The 26,306-nt window shown below is 39.6% G+C and overlaps 3 protein-coding genes across 6 annotated transcripts in view; 1 reads left to right on the top strand and 2 right to left on the bottom strand.

Annotated features, from left to right (window-relative positions):
* Positions 1 to 435: 435 nt before the first annotated feature.
* Positions 436 to 13,588, top strand: dnm1l (dynamin 1-like). 4 transcript variants are annotated; one of them, XM_042496660.1, is made up of 20 exons: positions 436 to 637; positions 2,134 to 2,278; positions 3,251 to 3,280; positions 3,939 to 3,985; positions 5,005 to 5,076; positions 5,189 to 5,275; positions 5,401 to 5,563; positions 5,860 to 5,980; positions 6,581 to 6,712; positions 6,921 to 7,127; positions 7,254 to 7,374; positions 7,455 to 7,610; positions 7,789 to 7,878; positions 7,964 to 8,056; positions 8,716 to 8,769; positions 8,986 to 9,057; positions 10,555 to 10,731; positions 11,078 to 11,187; positions 11,323 to 11,482; positions 12,401 to 13,588. In XM_042496660.1, exons 1-20 carry the CDS (start codon positions 536 to 538, stop codon positions 12,455 to 12,457), a joined length of 2,196 nt encoding a protein of 731 aa, XP_042352594.1. In that variant the 5' UTR covers positions 436 to 535; the 3' UTR covers positions 12,458 to 13,588. The 4 variants fall into 4 exon arrangements, with proteins under 4 accessions (XP_042352594.1, XP_042352595.1, XP_042352596.1 ...); XM_042496661.1 differs by lacking the exon at positions 3,251 to 3,280; XM_042496662.1 differs by lacking the exon at positions 8,986 to 9,057.
* tnnt2d (troponin T2d, cardiac) lies at positions 13,157 to 19,552 on the bottom strand. Its single transcript, XM_042496669.1, has 13 exons — positions 19,475 to 19,552; positions 17,876 to 17,930; positions 17,732 to 17,742; positions 17,634 to 17,651; positions 17,481 to 17,502; positions 17,347 to 17,404; positions 17,141 to 17,257; positions 16,989 to 17,066; positions 16,787 to 16,897; positions 16,205 to 16,317; positions 15,965 to 16,055; positions 15,578 to 15,615; positions 13,157 to 13,343 (listed from the first exon to the last, which is right to left on the bottom strand). The coding sequence occupies exons 2-13, from the start codon at positions 17,911 to 17,913 to the stop codon at positions 13,298 to 13,300; spliced, it is 741 nt and encodes a 246-aa protein (XP_042352603.1). The 5' UTR covers positions 17,914 to 17,930; positions 19,475 to 19,552; the 3' UTR covers positions 13,157 to 13,297.
* Positions 19,553 to 20,002: 450 nt separating this feature from the next.
* Positions 20,003 to 26,306, bottom strand: part of cald1b (caldesmon 1b) — a 22,807-nt gene continuing 16,503 nt past the window's right edge. The window contains exons 16-18 of the mRNA XM_042496031.1: positions 26,043 to 26,114; positions 24,122 to 24,156; positions 20,003 to 22,062 (exon numbers count right to left, since the gene is read on the bottom strand). Coding sequence (XP_042351965.1) covers positions 24,124 to 24,156; positions 26,043 to 26,114 — 105 coding nt within the window. The 3' untranslated portion in view covers positions 20,003 to 22,062; positions 24,122 to 24,123. The remainder of the gene's footprint in view (positions 22,063 to 24,121; positions 24,157 to 26,042; positions 26,115 to 26,306) is intronic.

Raw genomic sequence — 26,306 nt, 5'->3', positions numbered from 1 at the left:
AATAAGGTTCAGTCCCTAATTTATTTTTATGTGTAATGTAAAAAAAAAGTTCAATAAAAGTCCAAGCCAATATTCCAGAAAGCAAACCTCTGCCTGTAAAACAAATTAAAGCAAACCGGTTTTACCGTATATGACCGTCTTTACTCTTGGGTTACACTAGTGCACCAGAATAAACAAAAGGGCTCTGGCTTACACCATGGGTTACACACACAAATATTTTTGATACCCTCCTTGGTTACGGTTGCGTAGAGGAAAAAAAAAGTAATTCTCCTCCTTTCCATTGGTGGAAGTTCAGTATGATGTCACGCTTAAAAACTGTAGTTCAGCAAAAGTAAAACCGCGTTTACTCGCGTGTTGAACCAGACTCTTGAGAACTCCAACTCCCATGATTCCACTCTGAGCGACTGTGTGCGCAGTTGTTGGAAGATCTAAAGAGACGCCAGTAGCATTTAGCCGAGGGACATTGAATGACTTTGTACCCGTGTGCGGCAGGGTAAAGAAAGTATTTGACGGGTCGGGATTCGTATCGGAGCTCATGGAGGCCCTCATACCTGTCATAAACAAACTGCAGGATGTATTTAACACGGTCGGCGCAGACATTATTCAACTGCCACAGATAGTTGTTGTGGGAACTCAGGTGAGAAACGTCACTTTGCTTTGAGGCTAACAAGTTAAGCTAGCCTGCGCCAACTTATTGTGTTGTCTACCTGAGATATGTTAACCTCAGTTTTTGTTTCAGTTTCATGCAGGTGCAATATACCCGTGTAGGCTGGCATTACACAAGGGTCGTCTTTTTAAATCCAAATTATCTAACCGAGCAGCTAAGTTAGCATTAGCTACATGTGAGCTCACTTGTAAACTAATGCAGCTAGCAATGTTTTGACTCACAGGGAACAAACAAGTATCAACCCTCAAATCCTAAATATTAGATCGGATTATTTATTGGTATTATTTGAGATGAAACACGTTCATCTCCACATGCCATTCAAACTACCTATGTTTTCAATTATTGAAAACATAATTTGCAATGTTGTGTCTTAAAAATATTCTCCATTCACACGCACAATAGGAGCTATACAGGATTGCCATTTAATTAGGTGCTTAAAATAATCCTCATAGAGAATCATGCTTATAGTATAACTTGTGAAGCCCTCTGATGCCTTCTTCAAGATCTCAATGGTGAGTTTTTGATGACATTTTAAAAAATATTGTTGATATGTTGTCAACCCTCTTTAATATAAATGGGGTGTACAAGATCTGACAAACACCTTTGATAGTACTATTCCTCAGCACCATAAACTAGTTATGACCATAAAGCTGAAACTTATTTGATACACTTTCACACTGTGCACCTAACTATCTTGTGTACACATTAAAGCCTAATTGGTTTAAAGTGGCAGGTTTTGTCTAACACATTTACTTTCACTGCTTGTCTAATAGGATGTGACTGTCTCAGACCTTTTGGCAGACATCTGATGGTGTTACAGTGAGACAAGTCAAGCCAGAGGATGTTTTAAATGCCCGATTTGTTATGTTTGCCCTGGCCATGGCTCCACAAAGGCCCAGATCTGCAAAGACCTTCAGTTAAGGACAGCTGTAACTGAGACCTGACCCATAATAAGCCTACCTATATCAGCAAAAACTGCATTAGATGTACTGCTATAGAAGGAGTCGCTGATTACAATGTAGCCTTCAAGTCCACTAAGGAAATCAGTACAGGTCCAATAAATAGGAATCACCAGCCGAGTGAGGTATTTCAGTTCACCAGATCTCATTAGGAGTTACTCTACAGTACATGCCAGTAAGCCAAAAACGCAGGCTTAGTGCCACCCAGTGTTTGGGCGAATGAAAACTGCACACAGGTTGAAGCAGTCACAAGGCTTGTTGTGTTCGATCATTGAGTGACATTCAGCCTTCCCACCAACACCTAAGGTTCCTCAAGTCATTCCTGGACCCCTGGAGAAGCACCTACAGAGATAGCATAAAGATGTAGTGTCAGATACAGTCAACCTCAGCTCAGTGTGTTTTGTCTGTATGTGCACGATGTGGGAAGATATTTCTCTGGTCAGTAAGTCATTCATATTTTCATCACCCCACTTTTTGTTTTGTTTATGATGTTGTTATTGTCTACAGAGCAGCGGGAAGAGTTCAGTTTTAGAGAGCCTGGTTGGCAGGGACATCCTGCCACGTGGTACTGGCATCGTCACGCGTCGGCCCCTTATCCTACAGCTAGTGCACATCGATCCAGAAGACCGCAGGAAAAGCAATGAAGAGAACGGTAATGTTACTGTCATCTCTGTTACATCTCTGTCTGTGGAGCTGCTGCAAACTAAACCATTTGATACTCACTCTTTTTAAATATATTCACAATATGCTGTGCATGCACTATAGCCAGACTGGTGCTGCATTTTTTAGGCAGATACTAATTTTTATATTTGGGTGTTGAAAAAAATCTGATTACAACACATCAGGCCGTAGTATTTTAATTAAACAAACAATCCTGGTGTGATTTTTTTTTTTTTTTTTTTTAAATTGTGATACATATCGAGCGGGAAATTATACACTTGGAAAAATAACTTGGCAGTGCTCTCTGGCAGACAAACTACGTAAAAGTGATGCTGTTTCTAAATGATGTGGTTTGACATTTTTGTACTGCAATGTCTTGTTAGCAGCTACATAAACACGAATATTATATCTGGAATAAGCTAATTTTGACTCAAATGTTGGCCTGGCAAGGCTATACTGGTGACTATACTTGTGGTATAACTGGTGAAATGACATCAGGAAATGAACGGCAGTTAGCGTACTTCCACAGTCCACTCAGTCAAGTGAACATATGGGGATGTGGCAGTTAGGACCTGATTTAGACAGGAAGCTGTAAAGAGTTATTTAAATTCAGCAATTTGACCTCTACACTGTGTGCCACTTTCACATTTCATAAGTTTATAAGATTTTAATTTATTTGAGGCTTTCAATTTTTTGGGTTACAAGATTTCTCCGCGACAGTGCTATAATGATTCCTTATTGAACTATGGAATGTTTCTTTATTGTGAAAGAAACCACAGCTCAGCTGAGCACTGATACCATCCACCTCTCAGTGAAAAGAAAATGTGCCAAGATCCTGCATGTATTCAGTGCGGTCCTCTGGGAATGGCCTCAGAGTGACTCTGCATTGCTGCAGAGTGTCATGCAGCAGCTGCAGATAGTCGGGCTAACCCTTTTGTCTCCTGTCGTCTCTCTTAAACCACAGAATCCAAGAAAAATGGACGCCTTTACAGAGGTCTCCTTTTCCTTGTTCTTTGCTTTTCTGTGTTTATATATTACATAACCTCCCCCATCTCTTTTGCCCATTCTGCCCCATCCTTCCTTGCATTTGTGTAGCTTTTCCAAAGCTGCCAAACCATGTGGCTTCACTTTATTCAGCTCAATCACTCTCCTTTGATTCAGGCTGGTCTCTGTCAGTTGAAGTGAGACAAAGAAAATCAGCAGATTCCTGTGCTTCATATTTTAAAACTCCACCTATGACACCAACAATGTCCTCAAATGCCAGCTTCCTTTAACATGACTAACAGACTCCACCCTTGTAATCTTGTGTCCTTGTTTTTGTTGCAATGCTGAATATTGCAGCTGAGATAATCATTATGTTGTTTAAACACTCTAGGTCCCCGCTTCCCAAAATGCACGATTTTTTTTTTCTTTAGTCTTTAATTTGCTTCCATGGCTATTATGTGAAAACAGCAGTCGTTCCACTGCTCCACTTTTTTTTTTTAAAAACTCTTCAGCTGTGAATGTTTGGCTCTGAGGAGTTTTTCCATCCCATCTTTGCCACCAGAGAAATCCTCCCATGAGACCTAGCACTAGTAATAATAGTAACACTGCTCTCCAGGCCACATCTGTCACATCAGTAATTGAAACCTCTGTTCTTTGTATTTCTGCAGGCATCGACGGAGAGGAATGGGGCAAGTTTCTACACACCAAAAACAAGGTAGAGTTGTCACCCTCATGTTTGCCCAAATACTGCACTCAAAGTGGAGTCTCCCACCACTGCTGTACTGCATATAGAAACACCTGAATATTTGATCAACCGTGCTGGGTGATGAGGTACCCTTGCTTTGTGCCCTGTATTGATTCACTGTCATTTGTGGATTATCTATAGGAGGACATGCTGTGGTTTTGTGATATGTTTACAACAGCAAAATCTTTAGTCTGTAATGAAATCAGGCACACACCCTTTCAGTAGCTAAAAATATTTGTGTCGCTGTTGGTTCAATGTTCTTGAACAAAGAAGTTATTTTATGTGCTGATAGCCTCATGACACTAAACAGGAAGTCCCTTCTAAAAAACAGTCACTGTCATGCACTGATTTTTTCACTCTGTGTTGTTATTGTTGTTTCAAAAACTGCTTCTTATATTGATGTTGCTTACTATGGATGAGTCTACCTGGCACAGGCCTAGAGGCCCAAAGTGTCAGAGCTCCACCTGACCTTCACCTACAAAATGTCACTCAAAAATACAAGTACCACCCAGGAGGAAGAAATGACCTCAAAGACACATAAGACAACTACAAAAAGACACAAAAAGACCACAAAGAGATGCAAAACAGCTGCAAAGAGACATTCAGATACTCATAAGGACTATGAAAAGGGGTAAAACTAAGAAAGAAGATAACCACACAGAGACACGGAGTAACTACAAAGAGACTCAAAATGACCGCTATGAGACACAAAAAGACCACAAGGAGATACAAAACAACTGGTGAGATACTCACAATGACTACGGAAAGGGGCAAAACAACCAAAAAGAAACTCAAAATGACCGCTAAGAGACAAAAAATCACAGAGAGCGAGTAACGACTGTAAAGAGACTCAAAACAGCCGATGAGGATGAGCAACTATAAAACCTGTAGAGTCTTGCTGCTGTGTAGGAGAGGTGGAGGGGCCTACTGTACATCTGTCCTCAAGGGTCTAGAATCTTTTACCTCACATGCTTAAATTTCTCTTCCAGATCTACACAGACTTCGAGGAGATCAGGAAAGAAATTGAAGCGGAAACAGACAGAATATCTGGAGATAATAAGGTAGGATGATTACGGCCATTAAAAGGAAGCGTATCCATGGAGGATGATGTCTAAATATCAGCCTTAACCCGAGTCAGCCACTGAACTGATATCCGCCTGGTTTTATTTTCAGGGTATTAGTGATGAACCCATTCATCTGAAAATCTTCTCACCACATGTTGTGAACCTCACATTGGTGGATCTTCCTGGCATTACAAAGGTGAGATGATGTTCCCGTATGCTTCTAAACCTGAGTGCTCTATGAGCTCAAAATGATCCTGCAGATGAATTTTATGGTTTTGAAGTCAGTGAGGGTTTTTTTGTGTTGTTTTTTGTGTAATAAAGGTACCAGTGGGAGACCAGCCTAAAGACATTGAGCTCCAGATCAGAGAATTGATCTTCAAGTACATCTCCAACCCCAACTCCATCATCCTGGCTGTGACTGCTGCCAATACAGACATGGCAACCTCAGAGGCCCTGAAAGTGGCCCGTGAGGTCGACCCTGACGGTAAATGGCCTTTTTGTTTATTTTTTTGTCATTTTCCCTCGTTGCTCATCCTGAAGTTTCTTCACCTTTTCCCAGTTAGAGTTTGTTTTGTTTTTTGTTTTTAGTTGAAGTGTATTGAGGGTGATATTGTAAAGCCCCCTGAGGCAAATTTGAAATTTGTTGTATTGGGCTATAAAAGGAAAAGTGAATTACTTTTCTTTTTATGTGTCATCAGCATATGCCCTTACTTCCATCTTCATGTTGTCTTTGCAGTGGTGATTTTTGCAGACAGATGTGTATGATGTCTTTGTCCTCAGGCAGGAGGACACTAGCAGTGGTGACCAAGCTGGATCTGATGGATGCTGGCACAGATGCCATGGATGTATTGATGGGCCGGGTCATTCCTGTCAAACTGGGCATTATTGGAGTTGTTAACAGGTAAAAGTGCATTTTTGTGCCACGCCAGTTAGTCAGTCAGTAAGGAGGAAAGGAAAGCAAAAAAGGAGGGAAGGAATGAAAAACAAGCAAATACACTTTACTATTTATTATGTCTGTATAAACAATACAGGGCAAAGCTAAAGGCAAATGGCAGATACACAGTTACAAAAAACGTCAAATATAATGGGAGCAGGCTGGATTGAAGTAGGCTATGGATTCAGTATCCTTATTAAATTTTATAAGACAGACTCACTGAACACATGTTTCGCACCTCCCTGAAGATTAAAGAGGATTTATAATATGGAACTCTTCACTCTTAATCTCATTCATATACATGTATCTCACTTGGTTGCTTACACGGATTTCCTGCTGTCTCACTCGCTATTTTCAATTTATTCCAGCTTTCAGATTTTCATACATGGCTGTGCTGCAAAATTGAATACTTTTTACTGTGGCTGCACAGTCAGTCGAATTGTAATCATTATCTTGATTTTGGCTTCCCACAATTAAAGGAACATGATTGACTGCAATACTGACTTTTAAAATGTGAGCTCTGACTAATTTGAGTAAAGTTTTTTTTTTGTGTGTGCTTTTTCGTAGGAGTCAGTTGGATATTAATCAAAAGAAGTTGGTGGCAGATGCCATCCGTGATGAATACGCCTTCCTACAAAAGAAGTACCCCTCCCTTGCAAACAGAAATGGAACCAAATACCTGGCCAGAACATTGAACAGGTATAAAGTTTTGATTTATGTATTTCTTAGATTTTTTTAATTTTATTTTTTTATGAAGAAATAAAAGGTTTTAGATGCTTGTTGGACTTGTACATTTGAGTTTTCCTCCCTCTCTGACAGTAACCTAAATCGTCATGTTTTGTTGTAATTTCTAACAAACCTCCCTCCTTATCAGCCAATCACATTGTTTTCTTGAATTTTGACGTAGGTTACTCATGCACCACATTAGAGACTGTCTTCCTGAGCTGAAGACAAGGATCAATGTGTTGGCCGCGCAATACCAGTCACTACTCAACAGCTACGGCGAACCTGTCGAGGATAAAAGCGCTACGTTGCTGCAGCTCATCACCAAGTTTGCTGCAGAGTACTGCCACACCATAGAGGGCACGGCCAAGTACATCGAGACAGCTGAACTGTGAGTTACACAACTGTCATAACTGCACGTACCTTCATACACCACTGAGGGGTGCTGGCATCCAAACTGCCCTGAGTGCTCAAGTTCAACTTCTGCCTTCATGTAGTTTCCTCTGCTTCTTCTTAGATGTGGTGGGGCGAGAATCTGTTACATATTTCACGAAACATTTGGTCGCACACTGGAGTCGGTCGATCCTCTGGGCGGTCTGACAACCATCGACGTGCTCACAGCAATCAGAAATGCAACGGTGGGTTTCTGCTCCTTCTCCAACTTGTGATCTGTGTTTTTGAATGACGCCTTTTTGAAGAGTTTCTTTGTGTTCGACAGGGCCCGAGGCCTGCTTTATTTGTGCCTGAGGTTTCCTTTGAGTTGCTGGTGAAGCGGCAGGTCAAGCGCCTGGAAGAGCCCAGTCTGCGCTGCGTGGAGCTGGTTCACGAGGAGATGCAGAGGATTATCCAGCACTGCAGCAACTACAGCACACAGGTGAGAAATACGGTTGCACACACACACACATTTATGTTAAATTACCAAAGCACTGAGGCATGCTGTAAATCCATAAATCGGTCTCACCTTTCTTTACACTCTGGAGAAACCCGACACTGTTCTATTGGTATATCCACTGTGAACAAACAATAATTATGGCAGTTGTTTATCTCTGCAGGAGTTGCTGAGGTTTCCAAAGCTGCACGATGCCATCGTAGAAGTGGTCACCTCTTTACTCAGGAAGAGACTCCCAGTCACCAATGAAATGGTCAGCACCTGTTCACACTTAATACCACTTTTAGGAATATTTATGGGCATCCTAGGAGTGATTTACAAATCTTTTTTTTTCTCAGGTTCATAACCTGGTTGCCATTGAGCTGGCCTATATCAACACCAAGCACCCTGACTTTGCCGATGCCTGTGGCCTCATGAACAATAATATAGAGGTAAGACGGTCTCACACTTCTTCACATAAAGCATATTTTTTGCTGTACCATCTTGCATATTTATCCTTCTTTCATGAAACAAATCCAATATTGACCTTTGCAACATTTCCTTTGTTGACAGTTCAAATATGAGGTAATCATCAATGTTTTATAATGTAGTTTGAGCAGACTTTCCCTTTAATATTTTTTAAAAATTGTACAGTAAAATAACTTTGGAATAAATGGTCATAGCCAGGGTCATCCTGAACAGGATTACATTTATGGGCGACCTCTAGCTCATCTGATTGAGAGTGCGCCCCACAGGCTGAGGTGTTGACAGCAGCACTAGTTTGCTTCTTTTCTTTGTGCTGTTCCCCCTTTCTCTTCCCCTCATTTCCTCTCTGTAAGGCTGTCCTAATAATCTTTTTTAAAAAAAGATTTTCAACAAGCCTCTTAAGCAAAACAGTGAGATTCCTTTAGAGGTTTCCAGAAATAAAGATTAGGACCTTTTCAGTGTCTTACAGTATTACTTGAGCAGAAATCCACTGTGCTTCTCAGCAAACCTATTATAGACCGTCATTATCATATTAGGACTTCATGTCGTAATGTCGCAGCTTCAGCAAGACTTAATATATGATGTTTGATGGAGTTGCATTTCTCAAATCTTAATTTTTTCATAGGAGCAGAGACGCAACAGAATGAGAGACCTGCCCTCTGCAGTTCCCAGAGACAAGGTATGGTCAGCTTCCAATATTTTGTAACAGGTTTTAACAGAATTTCTTGCAGGTTCAGTCCACTTTTTCTGAAGAATTAACCAACTTCAGAATTCCTCCGTAATAAATCTGAGACTGTTATTCTCTTTACATTATGTGAAGTTCCTGCACACCTCTGCCTGTAGCTCCTGCCAGTTTTCTATCCTCTCTTTTCTTTTCAATGTTGTCTTTCTCTAGTCCCTTAAAGGCCCCGGTGGGCAGTCTCTCTCTCCCACTGACCCTCTTGCCCTTGAGGGTGAGGCTGCCAAGGTGTGTCTCGTTCACTCACTGCCTGCTCACATTTTAACCTCTGCCCACCCCCGAGCCCTTACTGTCGTCTTTATATCCCTGTTTACACCGTGCTCGGATCCAATTTGAAAGTGCTGTGCTCCTCCAAATTCACCCAAACCTCTGCAACAGCAGGCGGTTTGGCCTTCAATGTCCTGTAGTGGGATTTGAGGGGGCAGTTTTTCCCCCACATGAACCCAATCTGACCTTTGAACTTCACTAACCCTTTCTTGCTGCATGCTGATTGCTCTGTCAGAAGAAATGTTACTAATATAATATATTGCTTTTCAAAATGTAGTCAGATATAGTGCTCTTTTAGCATTTATTTTATTCAGATTAAGACAAACTTTATGAGCCTTGGTAGGAGTGGGTGATATGGAAAAAAATATTTTATCACTGGATTTGTAATTATTTAATGAGATAGCAATGTATATCATGATCTTGTACCAGGGATAGTATTTTGATTTTGGGGGGAACACAGTTAGCACACACACATATCCTCAAAGGGGCATTAGTTTTTCAAATACTCAAAAGTAAGTAGAAAGTAAATCGAACAAAACACATCCAGATGGTCATAACAAAACTATTTTAGTCAGCAAAATACAGTAAAAAGCGATTACACTTATAAATGTGTTCCCCATAGGTGAAAAGTGAATATTTAATTAATTTTATTCGCCACTTTCTACACGCAGCCCCTGCTCCCTGACTGACACCTGGGCAACTGTTCCTGCTGAGGGACAAACACAATAAGTAATTTCCAAAAAAAGCAATGCCATTTTTTTATGGCTGCGTAACTTGACGACATTTTACAAACTGATATAGATATTCCAACATGATGTCACTATAAATATTTCTAAGCGAATGTCAGCCAACTTAATGTGGATTGTGTGTGAAGACATCACTCATGTTCTTTTGAAAGAAGTGGAGGGTCCAAATCTGCCTTCTGAGAGTGCAGGGGACATGTCCCCTGTGTTCTCTCCTGTAACTTATGCCCAAGTATAGTCGTACATTTTCTTGAGATTTCATGAAAGAAAAACATTTTAAAATTAAATAACCAGAAAGTCTCCCTCATGCTAATCCAGTACATGATAAATAAATCCACTACAGAAATTCTGTGAATCCAGTATTACCATAAGATTTCATATTTACAGTATTCCCTGCAATGCAATAGCACATAAGCAGAAAAGATTACAGTAAAGTCTTTTTCCTGTCGTCCAATCCTAAACCTTGGTTATGTCACTTAAGCTCTCTACTTGTCAGTTTTCCAACAGTCCTCCTACTTGTTCAGTTCTAATTTGAAAGAATGAACAGTACATCAAACTTCTTTGCACTGAAGTCAAAGAAGGCCTGGGGCATGCTGCTATTTGTAACTTGTTTTGAAAGTTATTAACATTCTTATCTCCCTACATGTTCCTGAGCATGTGTCCTCATGCAGGATGCCTGACACGTCCTCACTCCCTGTCTCTCTCCTCCCTTCAGGCAGCGGCCAGCGGTTCTCAGAGCGGCCCTGTCAGCGAGCAGCAGGACGGCGGGACGGGGAACTGGAGGGGCATGTTGAGGAAGGGAGAGGATGGAGCACCTAGTGACAGGACCACAATCCAGCCCCCACTCCCTGCAAGCCCACAGAAGGGCCACGCTGTCAACCTGCTAGATGTGGTGCGTACTCTGCGTTAATAGACATGATGAATAGGTCACAGAGATCGCACCTGACACATTATGTGAGTGATTTTTCAACGGCTGCAAAACAGCACATTTTAGCCTACATCATAAACAGAAAATATAAATAAGTAATTAAGGAAAGTTGCTTGGGTTTCTCTCACATACTGCGATAACATCCCAAAGTTTTAAAACAGCTTTCTCTTGTAGGCTGTCAGCATACTGCGAGTGTGCCGTTACACTGAATATTTTTATATTTGCTGTAACTGTTGTTTGTGTGTACAGTTGCCTGGTTGCATCTTAGATGGTTAAGATTTTTACTGATTTGATGCATGTTCATTGCCAGCCTGTTCCAGTGTCCAGGAAGTTGTCTGCTCGAGAGCAGAGAGACTGCGAGGTCATCGAGAGACTCATCAAGTCTTACTTCCTGATTGTACGGAAGAACATCCAGGACAGGTAGACGTGTAATCAGCCTGGCTGTTTTTCTTCTCTTTTTTTTTCCCATCACCATTGATAAAACATCAGCATGTTTGGCTCGTTCTTATGTGCTGCACTGTGTCTTCCTTCTCTGTCGTTGTTGTTTGACCACAGTGTACCAAAGGCCGTGATGCACTTCTTGGTGAACCACGTGAAGGACTGCCTGCAGAGTGAGCTGGTGGGTCAGTTATACAAAACGAGCCTGCTGAACGACCTGCTGACAGAGTCCGAGGACATGGCTCAGAGACGCAACGAGGCCGCTGACATGCTCAAGGTAACAGATTCATCGAGTGTCCCAACAGATCACCAAAACAAGATTCTGTTTCAGTCATACGATCACTGCTCGTTTAAACATTTACTTGTCACTTTTATATTTTTTAAACACGAAAAAGGATTGAATTCCTGTACACTGTCACCGCTGGGTTTCAGTCAGTGACATCTGTCAGGCATATTTTCAAAATATCAACTTAAAAACATACATTCTTGAATTCAGCTCTTTTAGTATACTGAAAGGAGTAAGTTCAGATAAAAGCCATCTTCCCTCATTAAAATTCAAGGGAAATGAGGCATAAAGGAGATTTTAATCTTCAGAGAATAACTTCACATTTTTCAAGTCTGTCATATAATAAAAGTCAGGTGCCCATTTAAACATTCAAAGTGTTTTTTCTTGCTGTCATCCTTGTTTATACTGTCCATCAGAAGATCCCTTCCCTTATAAGATTTGAGCGATGAGAGACAGAATCTACAGATATTAAAAATGGTTAAAAAAGGTTTATCTGAAGTTTTTTTTGAGGCTTTAGCAGTTTAACTTTAGAGGACATCCACTTGATTTGACTTATTTTGACAGCTACTGTTGGCTTTATATAAACTTTTGAAAGACAAAAGAGTACCATGGATTTTGTCCTCTATCACTTGCATTGTAGTCTCATTGGGATAGGATCATTAAATGGCCACTGTGGACAAGAGGAGATTAGAGGAGCTTCAACACAATAAAGCTCAGTTCAGACTGCATTAATGGAATATTTATTTTCAGTAGCCACATCTTAGTAGAAATAGTCTTTTTTGGAATGAGAGCAAACTTTGAATATTGTGGGCATGTAAATGTATCCCCAGTGTGTACCCATGAAATTTGAGCTGAGAGAACAGGAATAATAGCTTTTGAATTGACACCCTTTTTAATTTCTGTTTCCAGGCGTTGCAGAAAGCCAGCCAGGTGATCGCAGAGATCAGAGAAACCCACCTATGGTGAGGACGGCCTCTCTTCAGCAGGCTCTCTTCATCCTCTCACGGACCATCCAAACGCTCCCACTCCTCAGACCACAGAGACGATACAACTTGAAAACGCGCTGGTGTGGATATGTGTATATGGAGACATAGTTTTAATATACAGAAAGGACTCAGATTTGAGGGAGGACAGCTCATATCAGCTCCTCACCATCAGCATCACACATGCTTCTGTCCTAGATTATATTTTTCTTATGTAATTGCAACAATAAATAAATAGTTAATATTATGCATCACCACTATGTGGAGCCCTGCTGAGGAATGTTTGTTCTTAATGTAGATTTGAATTAAAGCTTGACATGACAAACATTGTATAACATGTAGATGCTCTCTTTATCATGTCAATTCTTTTATTGGACATGTGTACCAAAAAAACGCACTTAATTGAGATGTTTTTATTGGGGAAAACAACTCGCCATTTCTTGACATCCTTCTGTTTTCTGTCTAAAACAGTATTATTTCTATGTAGACTTGAAACTATTGTACATCAGACCCATACTTGTCCCATCTTTTACATGTTTCAACAAGATTTCTTACACATTTTAGAAGTTTCAGTATATTGAAAGAGCTGTTACTGAAAGCTGCTTGCATTTTTGTTTTAATGTGTTACAGCACTGTATATTGGACATAATTACACAGAAACAATCTGCATAGAGGCAGCAGAGTGGATGTAATGACTTATTTATTGTTTTGATATCATGATAATTGACATGTAATCCAACACAACAGAATAATGAATACACACATAGACACATGGGCCAATCAGTCGTGTCATGGTCTGCTTCGTCCCTGTCTCGCTGCTCCTTTACCTCAGCCGGCCACCCATCTTGCCCTTGCCACGTCCTTTGGCACTGAAAGGATGCAAGGAGAGTTTAATGCCAAGCACAGCAATTATTGGGTGGAGGTCGTTCAATTGCAGCACTCAGCAAATCAATACACAGAACAACACTGAAGGGGGTGTATTTTGGTTTGTACAGTATTGATGTAAAGTACGCAGTGTCAGGCTTGTTCTGACAAAATAGGCTCAAACTGTAGGAATACAGCAAATATTTGTTGTTCTGATGATATTGCAAATAAAATTGCTGTTTATTTCCTTTGTAGTGTTTTAAAGAGTCATCTTCATGCTCAGATGTGCATCAAAGTATGCATTCATAAATATTAATGCAACTCCTGTAGGAAGGTTATGAATACACTGTGCTGATATTTCAGAACATATCGATTACCATACAGAAAGCAAGATGCAACATAAAATATTTGATGGCTGTTTAAGCAAAGTGAGAAATTACTTCAAAATGATACGTTAGCATTTGAGATGTGTGGAGGTTTGTGGCTAGCGGTGGAACTATTTTCTATTCTATTCTCTACTATTTTCTATTTTCTACTCTCAGAATCATTGCACTACATGTATTTGACACTTAGAGTTACTTTCTACTTTAAAAAAAAAATGCAGTACTAAAATAGTAATATACTCATGATTATACAACAGTTAATCTGAGGCCTCCTGCCTACAACCAAATCACAGCCATGATGATATACAGTAAATCACAGGGACTTATAACTCTTCATGTATCATTCCGCCTCACCGCTGTTCCCTTCATCCTTCAGTCGTACCTTAACGGTCGGTCGATAGCCGCCTACCATGACTGTAGACTGCAGTGTGACAGCAGTGACTGGAGGCCTACTGTGTGTCCCTCTTGAGTTGCCATATGGCAGGAAAAATAGCAATGCTGTGAAGTTTGGTTAAGGAAAATGAAAGGGCAGCGGGGCGGTTGCTGTTGGAGCTGTCATGCCGTTTTGCATCCCGTTTATTGTTTTTATTAGTTATCCAGTAAGGCGAACCCAGGACGCTCGGCTACATTGGTGGCGGCGGAGTTCTTCAACAAGCCTTCATGAGGGCTTTTCTGTGGACGTGTGGAGCTGTTACCCGCGCTTTTGTTTATTAGCTTAGCTGCCTTAGTTTAGCTAGCTAGCTAAGAGCTAACCCCGCATAGAGCTTCAAGACTGTGAACAACTACAGTACGAAGATGTGGCGCGGAAACGATGACCCTTTCAAACCACACAGGGGTTTTTGACAGATGCTTGCCTAACAGGGACTCCAGAGCAGGTAAGAGTTTTTCCTACTCTCCTCCACAACTCAAGGTGGACATACAATATTCAACAGTCTGTTACAGGTAACAGACTCTCAATTCACTGGAAACACACAGATAAATGTTCATGGTGCTAAGCAGCTGGCCTGTGTATAACATGTAGACCACTCACAAGTGGCACGCCAGTTTGCCATGTGATTTCCAGCAGTTGAGGAATTATTTGGCAGAGCAAAATAATCATTAGATGAACAAAGACATGGTACTCTGTTGTCCCTTGTTCCTGTTAACTAATAAATGGCACTTGTTGAACTGTTGTGTAAAAGCAACATCACAGTCAAGGTTGTGCTGTTGTAGGACTGAATCACAGCTGTGATGTTATACAGACAGCACCTTCTGTGGTGTGATATTGCTTAAGTGTAAAAAATATTCAGATAATTCCCCACTGACAAATAACAACATTAATATGTCCTCACATGTATGTGAAAAATGAAATATTCTATAATAATGTAACACTGTGAAAGGAGCCATTCTGCAGTACTGCAGTATGCCTGCTTTAATACTTTTAGTACATTTAGCTGATGATACATCTGTACTTTTACTTAACCCTTAAAAACCTGGCTCAACATGCAAATAAGTATTCGAAAACATGGGGGGAAAAATACTTTCTTCCAAAAGTTTGGGTCTTTCACTTGCACTCTTACCATGTTTTTGAAAAAAATCAAGCAAATTTGCTCTGTTTTCAGAAGGTTAAGTAACATTTTGAATGCAGTAATTTGCTTGCAATATTTTTCGAGTATTTTTGCACAGCAGTCTTTCCTGGCATGGGTTGTGTCTGATCTATATTTTTTGTGTTTAAATAATCAAAGGATTTACTGTAAGAGATTGCACTCTGTGATTCTTACATGTCTAATAATAGACAATATGAAATGGCAGAGGGTGAGAATTATCATAATGGAAAGAAATAGCACGTTTTGGAGATGAGAGGTTTGTGCACTTACCTCTGGTGGTCCTGGACTCGAGCAAGAAGCTGGTTGATCTGCAAGAACATATAAACTTTGATGAACTTTTAAATAACAGACATAATACCAGATAAGTCCATGAGAGGCTGCCAACTGTAACTGGAAAGCCATTTGTTGATCTTGAGTATCTCCAAACTGTCATTTGACAGGTACTTATATGTTACTTAATTCATTTCTGCAAGCATGGACTGTTTCTCTATCAAATTCTTTAGACTTGTAGAATAAATGTTAAAACATGGCTAATTCAAGATGTCTCGTAGGTGCCATGTTTGAAGGAGGTCTTCCTCTTTTGTTTCTCCTAGAGGACCTCATCACCAAATCAATGATTTCTATTGTTTTGTTGTCTTGCGCTGCTGGATAACTTACATCATACTTCTGTCTTTTGAGTTTTTCACTGAGATCAAACTTCTCAGCCTCCAGCCCCATCAGCCACTGCCACAGCTCATTGGCCTTCTCCCTAAACGCAAACAACCAGAACTCATATTAAGAATATTTTACATCCAGTGATCCCAAAGATTTGTATAATCAAAATCTTGTGTCAGCATCCATTTTCAGACACAGTGTACTGTAAGTACGCAGGAAAGCCTGCGGAGATTTGATGCATACTTGAGTTTCTCCTCATTCAGATGATCGACGTTTAGAGGCTTTCTGCGTTCAGCCAGGATCTTCTTCTTCTTCTCCCTCTCAGTTTGTTTCTTGCCTCCTCTTCTGTTGTCACTCTGTATTCATCAAAAAACCAAAAGACACGTAAGTCCATCTGACACAGCAGAATAGTAGAAAAAAAGAATAGTTGTTATTTGTTTTCATCTTTTTTTCCTACTAAAATCTCCAATCTTACAAAAAACACTATGATAACATGGAGGTATATACACCATACTAAGTATGCTGTCTCTTTGATTCGGTAAAAGTGGTGACAAAACACTATAAAACTACTTAATTACAAGTAAAAATCCTGCATTTTAACCGTTACTAAAATGCAAAATGAATGATTAGTGCAGCACACACTGCACCTTTAAAAGAATTAAATCGGACTGAAATGCCTGTTTGGTGACCCGAAATACCGAAGAAAGTAACAAAGAGCTAGTCATGTATGCAGCTTCTACTTGAGAAAGATTTTTCTTTAACTTTTCCATCCCTGTTCATTATGTTTGATATTAGAACACTGTGATTGATGGGAAGCTGAATGACCTTCTGTCCAGCAGTGTACTGCTGAGTCATGTTTGTGAGGGCCTTCTTCTTCTTGGCGTCCTCATCGAACTTCTTACGCTGCTCCTCTTGCTCCTTCCGCTCTTTTTCTTCCTGTATGCAGCACAGGTCAGTCATTCAGAGGAGAAACTGATAATGTTGTATGGTATGATGTGCAATAGTGATGAGGCTCATGAGATCGTACCGCAAGTCTGGCCTGCCTCTCCTTCTCCCTCTCTGCCCGGACCCTCTGCTGCTCTGCTCTCTCTGCGCGACGTTTCTCCTGTAACATGAGACATTCACTGCCATGATGATTTGGACCAAACACAACGATTCCTCTTTGATTGACGCACTCACGATTCTGTTAACGAGGGCAATGAGCTCCTCTTCTTCTTTCTTCCTCTGGATGAAGTGAGCCTCTATCAGAGACTGCAGCTCAGACAGATCTTTCTCCTGACGCTTCCTGTGGATGTCCTGCCGTCAGAAAAACAAATCAGAATGTATTTGCTGTTTGTCAAATCTGAAGGGGGTGTTAATTATGAAGAAGGAGGTGGTCGACTCACGTCAAAATCCACTTTTTCACCATCAGGGATCTTTGGGGCAGTGATATTTGTCATGAACCTGTTGAAGTGAACATTTTATTAGATAAAGTGCCATAAATGGTGTTTTAACTGTTTTTAAAAAGAGCAGCACTTACTTGGGCTTGGGCTTTGACTCATCTGGTAAAGGAAAAAAATAATAGAAATGTATTATTATTATGAATAAATTGACATGCAAGTATATATATATATAAGAGATCATTAGAACACTGTAGCATGAAAAAAAATAAAATAAAATAAAGTTTTCTTACCTGTAGCCTCCTCTTGTGCTGATGATCAGAAAACAGGGATGATTAATATGATTAAAGGAGGTATAGTACATAAAAACAGACAGATGTAACTTTCTTACCTTCTTCCTCCCTTCAGGATCAACAGCATTGACAAAAAGAATAAGAATAGAATGAATAAATAATACATAGTAAAATAATAAATAATACAAATAAAAATCAATATTAAGCATAATATAATACTGAAAATGCAAAAATACACTTACTGAACTTCCTCCTCCATGACTTCTTCTGTGTCCGACATTTTCTTATGGATGAGCTCTGCAAAATGGATCCCTATTAACCTATTTTTAAACTGGCACATATTTCCAATCATTAAACAACATAGCAGAGCATGAGATGGCAACAGCTCATGCAGTTTACAATGAGTGTCAGCGCTGGCCCCAAATATCTGTGGTCACTGGCAGTTGTGGAAAAAGTATTCTGGTAGCGACTTCGCAATAAAATCATTTGCATTCAAACTCTTGCATTAAAAGTAAGTTATGAGGGAAAAGCAGTAATAAAATATTCCAGTGTTGTGGTTCTAATTGCTTTTTTACAAATTCATATGTTTTGCATTTAAACTCATAATCTGAAAAGTAACTACTGGTAGTAACAACAGCTGCAAAGTAATTAGCCCCAAGTAGAATAATTCTATTATGATATCTCCCAAAATGTAATGAAGAACTATAAAAAAAACCCACAAAAAATAAAGAACCGCATATTTGTACTGAAGTGTAGTATTTAAATGCACTGTGTTTTCGCCACCTTGTATTACTCCAGAAATATTTAATGTATTTTGTGTCAGAGCAGTAAGTATTTAGTGTCTGAAAACAGTAGCGCGCCCAGACATGTTTCATAGGGGTGGTGAGATGGAGCCACTGAAAAACTGAAGAACAGCAGAAACAAAAAGTCACTTTAATGATTTATTCAAAAAAACTGAGATGTGAATTCAAGGACCCCTTTGAAAATTTCCGGGGTTTTTTTCCGATGCTAAAATTTGGCTGTCATCTCTTCCTAATTAGACTCAATGCAAACAAATGGGCGAGTTAACATCAGATTATGTCAGTGAACATGTCCTCATGTTTTCTGTGCATCAGTGATCAAACTAAGTGACAAAGCAACAGTAAGCCCAATTGTTTGTCGTTGCTTAGGCTTGCTAATTGCTTAATAGACACCCTGAATGTTTGTTTCACAAGATATTGCTATCCTAGCTTAAAAAATGAGCCACTGCCTCTTAGAGACACTAATGTTGACGTCTAATTATTTTCACAAGGGGTGGCATAGTACTGGGTTGGCCATGGCCCCCCTTGGGGGCACCACTGTCTCAAAAGTAACCAATGACTTCAGCTGTCAGAAATTTTTGGTGAAACAAAAAGGAAATTTTCCCCTAAAATGTGTACTATAAAGTAGCACAAAGTAGAACTTTATTCCAATAAATCACAACTTCAACTTACTTAAATACAGTGTGTGTTAGACTGTAACAACTTTCCATCTTAGTTCATAAATGTTAAATTTACTTTGTGTCAGAGTAAGGTGAGTTTACTGGGTAGTTGTAAAAACTACTTTATGCATTAACAGCAGTATCACCATAGTGAGAATCAAGTCAGCTCAACCTCTGTGCGAGTGGTTATAGATGCAGTTCAGCCACATTTTGTGACAAAATAAATGTGGCTTTAAGATCTTTTGCAGCCTATGAACATAATAAAAATTAAAATAGCTCTTTTAATCAGATAATTTCAATAAACATTTTAGACAGCAATTAATTTCAAGATTTATTACTAAATTTAATTCAAAGTATCAGGCTGACATTAGAGAGTCCTTACCTGTGACCCAGACAGAGAGAGCTCAGAGACGAGCGACACTTCAGCTCCTTGAGGTCCACAAACAAGTTGAGCATCAAGGATACATAGTCCGGCCCTTCTTACTCATGTGACTGCAGCACCCTATGGCTGATCAGTCTATTGTTAGACAGCTGGATATTAGGGCTCTGACTCTTCCTCACACACACACACAGACACACACACACACACACACACACATATATGTGCACACACACGTTCTGCAGGTACACTCCTGCTGTGGTCAGATATCATTTATCCATTCAAGCTTTCAGCGGTCACTCATGTTTCAGCACTCCATAATTTCTCAGGTGGTTATAAGGGACATGAAGCAACATTTTCTTCCGATGGCTTAAAGCAAAGCAACAGAACACTTTTTTCTTTTTTTTTTAATTGCTGAAGCAAATACAAACAGTAATATCAAACATTCAAACAAAGCAATCCACCTCTGACAGACATTTTGACAGGATTCAACTTGTGCACAGCTGACCTACAGGAACACCAGGATACAACTGAAAGTTAATTACAGGCTTTATTAAAACAGAGTGCATATTGCCATATTGTCTGATAAACCGTTATCACTGTTGCTGCTGCTGCTGCAGATAAACTACAAAGTTAGTGGCTTGTAAACTGATGATAGAAAAGTAAGACTGCTACCTGCCTGTGAAATGGAATTGCATTTGGTCTATTGCGAGCCCCTTTAACATAAAATCAACAGGATCCAAGGTGTGGAGATTTAGCTCTCACTGGTGGAAATTACATTTTGAAATGTCACAATACCATTTTGAGTAATTAAAAAGTTAATTTTGGCTTGGAGTTCTAACTACTCAAACAGCAATGATTGATATCTACAATTGCTATTACCCCTACTGATTAAACATTAAAAGAGCTTGCCATATTTGGTCACTGAATAGTTGTTACAGTGGATTTTTGCATACACACACACATTCATAAACTTTGTTGCTTGTATTACACAATAATGATGTCATCTTCTGGTCTGAGGTGGGGGATCTATGGGTACCAATAAGGAGTTCGTCAACGTTGGCAGTTTACTCTAACAATTCAAATGTAAGCGGTGAGATGGACATTAAGCACATGAAGTCAAAACAGTGATGAGCATCCCAAAAAGCTGTGTGTGTATGACAGTAAAACACAAATGCTTATTGCTGGATTTAAGCTACATGACAATACACGACAAAAAAGAGCAGACATGTCAGTGTGGCTGGAAGGCAAAATAATATTTAGGCATCATGACAGCCATCTGAACTTGTGACCTTGATTAAACAGATGGATACTACACAAACCATCATCTGTTAAGCATTAAATATGTAGTACTTTGTTCTGTAAATCCGTATAAGCAGCCCAGTCGCCAGAAGAAAATGTTGGCATTGTACGTTTCTCCAAACCACAAATATGTTGTTATGCACATTCTGTACGTATCACATCAAAGTTAAAGTTACGTAATAAATGAGCTGACTTTGTCATTGGGAGGTCGAGGGGATGGTGGATGGCGTGTTGCTTAGGGGCTGTACACATGCCACATTATTTGCACCCTCAAATCCTTTGTTTTGAATGTAGATGTGTGGAATGTACGCTCCAAAGTGAGAGCAACGCCAAGAGCACCCCCCCCCCCAGTTTTCTAAGGTGCGACAGGTGCACCCTGAGATAAACAGTCTTCAACTTCTGGAATGCAGCAGCGTGCACCGCATGTCATATAAAGACAAACAACCAATCCTAACTAGCAAATATCGTTCCCCCAAGATTAAGGTTGAAGCATAGGAGACACACGTTTTCATAGTTGTCGCCTCCAAAACATGCTCCCAGGAGCAGTGCTGGGCTTTGAGGGCTTTACATAATGGCCAAACTGTGGAATAACAACTTCCTGGCCCAGCATGTGATGCCACGGACCCCAAAAAGACTTTTTACAATAGACTTCCATTGTGAAAGAGGTGTTTTTCGATCATTTTGTAACTGCAAGCAAGAAACTCACACCATCCACCCCAGAAACCACGGGCAAAAGCGTAAACGGTGCAAACATTAATGCATGTAGACATGTTAGAACTGCTGCTGATTGAGTAGCTACAGGCAAGCGCAAACAAGAGAAGACTCAGAAATATTCAGAGAATTACCTCAACTGCAACTCAATTTTAGTATACAATATATGTAGTAGGCAGTCCCAGCTCTCTTAGGGAACCTTAGACTTAAAAACGTTGCGGATATACACTGACGTGCAAATGTAACATATCTGTGCCTTGCAGAAACGCTCAATGCCATCATGTTTTTTATGGTGATTGGTTTGTTGCTTTGAGATCTTTGAATTTCTCATTTTAAAAAAATCTAGTCAAGCCTGATGAAAACGTCAATATTTTCAAACTCTAGAGGAAAAGATTTCTGGATACTTTGATGCTGGAGTCACTCATCATGGTCCCTCATCTTTTCCTCACTTCTGTGGGAACTTTGTGCCAAACAATGGTACGTTGAAGGGAAATGGATGCACATACAGTAGCAGAGCCTTGGGTCTGGTCAGGTGAGGCTTAATTTAAATGGGGATGTCAATGGTTAGGGTTTCACACCTGTTAATAGAGCAAGACAGACATTAAAGATCTATCAAGTCAATGTATGCATCAATTTAAAATTGCATAACTTCTCAAAGTTTATTAGGTGTGAAGCAAGTTAATGTCAAGACTGTTAATCAATGCGTTTTCATCCGTGCTGCTCTATGTATAAGCTGTATGTGCATGCGTTTGAACATCAGAGAAAGTTCTACTGTTGCTGACACATGCCAGGACACTTCTATGTGTGATTGAAAGCTGTAACTTTGTCATTTGCCCTTTACTTCATTCCTCAGCGGTCTATTTCTGATGAAGACGCAGGGATTGCTATTTAGGGTCTGAGCTGACACTTGACAAACACTTTTCCACTCCTATTGTTCACGCTCTGGCTCAGGCTTCACGGCTTGATGTCAGGAGAAATGTGACTTTTTGATCACGAAGACAGCTGTACTATACTAACATCAGTGGGTGTTTAATATATTTTTTCATGACTGATACACATTTAAACTGTCCCAACAGACTTCAGGGATACATGTGGGGTCTTTATTGTTAGCACTTAGTGGATAAGCCTGGTGATCGAGGCCGATTTGCAGCTTAAACGGTTAGTAATCCTTTCCAACAGTCAGTTGTAATGTGAAAATCAAGCAGCTGCACTGTGGTATGCCTAACAACTCGCCAACACCGCGGCATTGGACAGCCCAGGTGGCACCGGGTGAACAGTGCACTGCAGAGACACGACAGCCATCCCAGGAGTCTGGAAGGTTCTTTATACTGGGAAACAAGGTCAGGGTGAGAGTCTTTTTTTAAACATAGACCACAGTGCCACAGAGCTGAGCCGCTGCCCAAAAATCTCCCACAGCAGGTTTGATTTATTGTGAGCAGCTACTCTGGCACAAAGGAAGGTTGGTGGGTTGCAGTGGTTATGAGTCCACAGAGGGCTATAAATCAGTCAAGGCCCGCCCCCCTCATCCAGAAAATGATTTGAAGGACAGACGCACTTCATATAAACTCTGCTTCCTTCAGGGCTGATCAAAATAAACCCTGGTTAACAAGTTGTATGCGCACATATACAAGAAGGGTTTCGGTCCTTTAGTTAAGTAAAAGTAGAAATACTTTAGTTTAAAAAAACTTAATTACTAGTAAAAGTCCTTAAAAAGTAGTATCATCTGCAGAATGTACTTAAAGCTTTGCTTTTTTGCCAAGAGATACATGAGAAGATCAATACCAATCACATGTCCACTGACCAGTCCTCCCTTGTTGTCCCAAGATCAAGGCTGAAGCACAGGGGACAACGCTCCTTTGTAATTGTTGCCTCCAAACCAAGCCCTGAGGAACAGCACTGGGCAAGTTTACATAATAGCCAAACTGTGGAATTACAACTTCCTGGTCCTCCATGTGATTCCAAGGGCCCCAGAAAGCCTTTTTCAACAGACTTACATTGTAAAAGAGATATCTTTAAATCAGTGAAAGATTTTTTTTTTTTTTTTTTTTTTTTGGCGTCATAATCCCAGGATTCATCAGGATTTGATCCTTTCAGTCTGATAACATTTTGTTTGAAGAGCTGCATGATTTAATTATTTTATCACCATTTAAGTTAGCGGAGCCCCTGACCGTAATTTAGCCACCCAACTGGCAATAGTCTCCAGTCAGTCTGAAAGAGTCTTTTGTCTGTCCTGAAAGTGGCAAGAAAATGAATAAATCTTTCCACAAATGTCAAACCAGTCTTTTAAAGTAAGTCCTTTCAGTATTATCCCATTAGCATACAGTATACTGAATAATTTGATTTTTATCACTGATGCATTAAAGTGTGCAGCATTTTAATGTTGTAACTGGTCAATGTTTGTTTTTTGGTTTAGGATATAACCTACCACTGCATCAAGAGAAACTGGCAGGGAAAATGAAAAAATGTGGTGCTGAAAGTAATATTTTCTGCTGGTATGTTTTGAAGTGGACGTGTAAAGTAGAATAAAATACAATATATATTAAAGTATAGAACCTCTGAATTGTTCTTAACCACAATCCTTGACTAAATGTACTTAGTTACATTCAACCACTCTTTACAGTCATTTAAGAACCTTACCATTAGTGAAACTTGCTCCTGGCTCCAACTGCAACCTGTTAACCATAAGAAATGAAATAAAGCAAAGAAGAAAGAAAAAAAATCAGCAAGAAAAAATGCAAACCACATCCTTACTATGGCTTACTCTGGGATTAATTTGGGTGTAGGTATGTCAACAGCTTTTGCTTCATTGTAACAAATGTGGATCCTAATAAAGTAACTCATAAAGAAAGGGCTTTGTCTCACATATGGATGTATCCTAGACCGAAAAAAGGTGGGGTAAGACTGAGTGATGTGATAAAAATATAACATACTGTATAAAAAACATGCCATAAAAATACCGCTCATACCACAGATGGTTACTTTATATACTGTTAGAAACTCTCACATGAAAAAAAAAGACTAAATTCAATTCACTCCTAGTTTTAAAAATAAATCATAAATAGCATTCAAACATAACCACATGCACGCAACCATTATGTCCTCCTAAAGCTGTGCACAGTGCAGCCAAAATGTCTCTTAACAACATATATATCACATTCATAAATGAAAATAATCCATGTTCCAAATGAACAACCACATCAGATCAGAGGAATGCTATTTATGTCCTCAAACCCAGTGTGGGAACTACTGATAGAAAATACATAATATACTATATATATTACAGTACGTATGTGTGAGAGAAGGAGGAGGAGTAACACAGCAATGTCCTTCATCACGGTAATTCCACTTCAGTTCAGGCAACTCAAAGAGAGATCGTTTTTAAATTATTAAAAATACACTTTTAACATAATACAGACTAACGAGTTAGCCCAGTATGAAAAATAATTAGGGTGGCGGAGGGGCTGTATTGACAAAGATTAAAACAGCAATACCAGTACCAGTTACTAGAGAGGGTGTTAGTTTTTAATAATTTATTTTACCATCAAAAGAATTAAATTGGTGTCATCCACAAAAAAAGAATGTGAATAAGGTCAAAATACCCTCACCCGCTACCTTTTTCACTCCCACCCCTAATAATTCTCGTAGAGTCCCTCACTGAAAATGTATGAATTTTATTTCAGTTGTTTATCTTGTGAATTGACTGAACTGAGAGAGAAACAACCCAAACAGTGTTGCCAGATCGGACTGAAAAAAAATGAGCCCAATCAGATTCTAAAACCAAATTGTTAATTATTCATCCATTGTAATTATACTGAGAAATAATAGGATTAATAAAATGAAATCAAATAAAGGTATTTTAGATATTTTTTATGGCTGTATGTGTTTCTGTGCTGCTGTACCTTTTCTCTCTCCTGGAGCTCTGCCCAGATGTGTTGCATTAACGAGGTGCAGCAGAGGAGAGAGGCCTCTGCTGCTGGGACTGCTGTTCTTGCTGCCTCTCAGCCTGGGATTTTATTGTCTTGTTTGCATGTTGTTTGTTAATAACTTCATAGTTTTAAAGGTGTCTTATGTGACTGATGTCAATCAGTAGTGATGTTTTGTTTGCAGCATAGGGCTACCCAGTGGTTGGGCCTAACAATGTTACATTGTATGTTAAAAGTTTTTGCTCATATGAACAGAAGCTTTTGCAGGTCTTTCATCGCAGAGCTATGACTGATTAATAATTGCAATAGGAAAAAATGTTCAACTCAGTATTAATAAACTGAAATGACATTTGGTTTTGACATTCATCAGTTATTGGTTACTGTGTGAAAATTGATCTGGCAATACTGACTTCAATCATATGCTTGGTATGAAAACAGTGTAAACACCACAAAGATCAATCACACTGTGATGGTGAAACGTGCATTGAGTGTTGTCTCCACAAATTACCTCTTCCACCCGCTCTACTAGGTCTACTAAATGAAACAAACAAACAGGACCACTTCACTGTAAATCCTTTCAGTCGTTAATATCTTCACTCTTCTACAGTGCAGGGGTGTGTTCATATATGTGTTACCTTGGCAGGTGTAGAGCTCTTCTTGGTTTCCCACATGCCACGCTTACTGCCGATGTCACCTGGTTTTGCATCCTGAGACAAATAAGATGAAACAACCACGACCCTATTAATCTGATACAGTGAACCAAAAGCACCAACACTTGAAATACTCGAGTAGAAGTAAAACAAGTATAAGCAGTAAAATATACTTAAATTGTAAAAAACTTAAAGTATTATATATATATTATATATATAGTCACACATACATTGTATATATAATTGGAT

The sequence above is a fragment of the Plectropomus leopardus genome, chromosome 11 (genome assembly GCF_008729295.1).
Source record: "Plectropomus leopardus isolate mb chromosome 11, YSFRI_Pleo_2.0, whole genome shotgun sequence".
NCBI lineage: Eukaryota > Metazoa > Chordata > Actinopteri > Perciformes > Serranidae > Plectropomus > Plectropomus leopardus.
The sequence above is the reverse complement of the archived record's forward strand: the minus strand, read 5'-3'. Positions and strand labels throughout refer to the sequence as shown.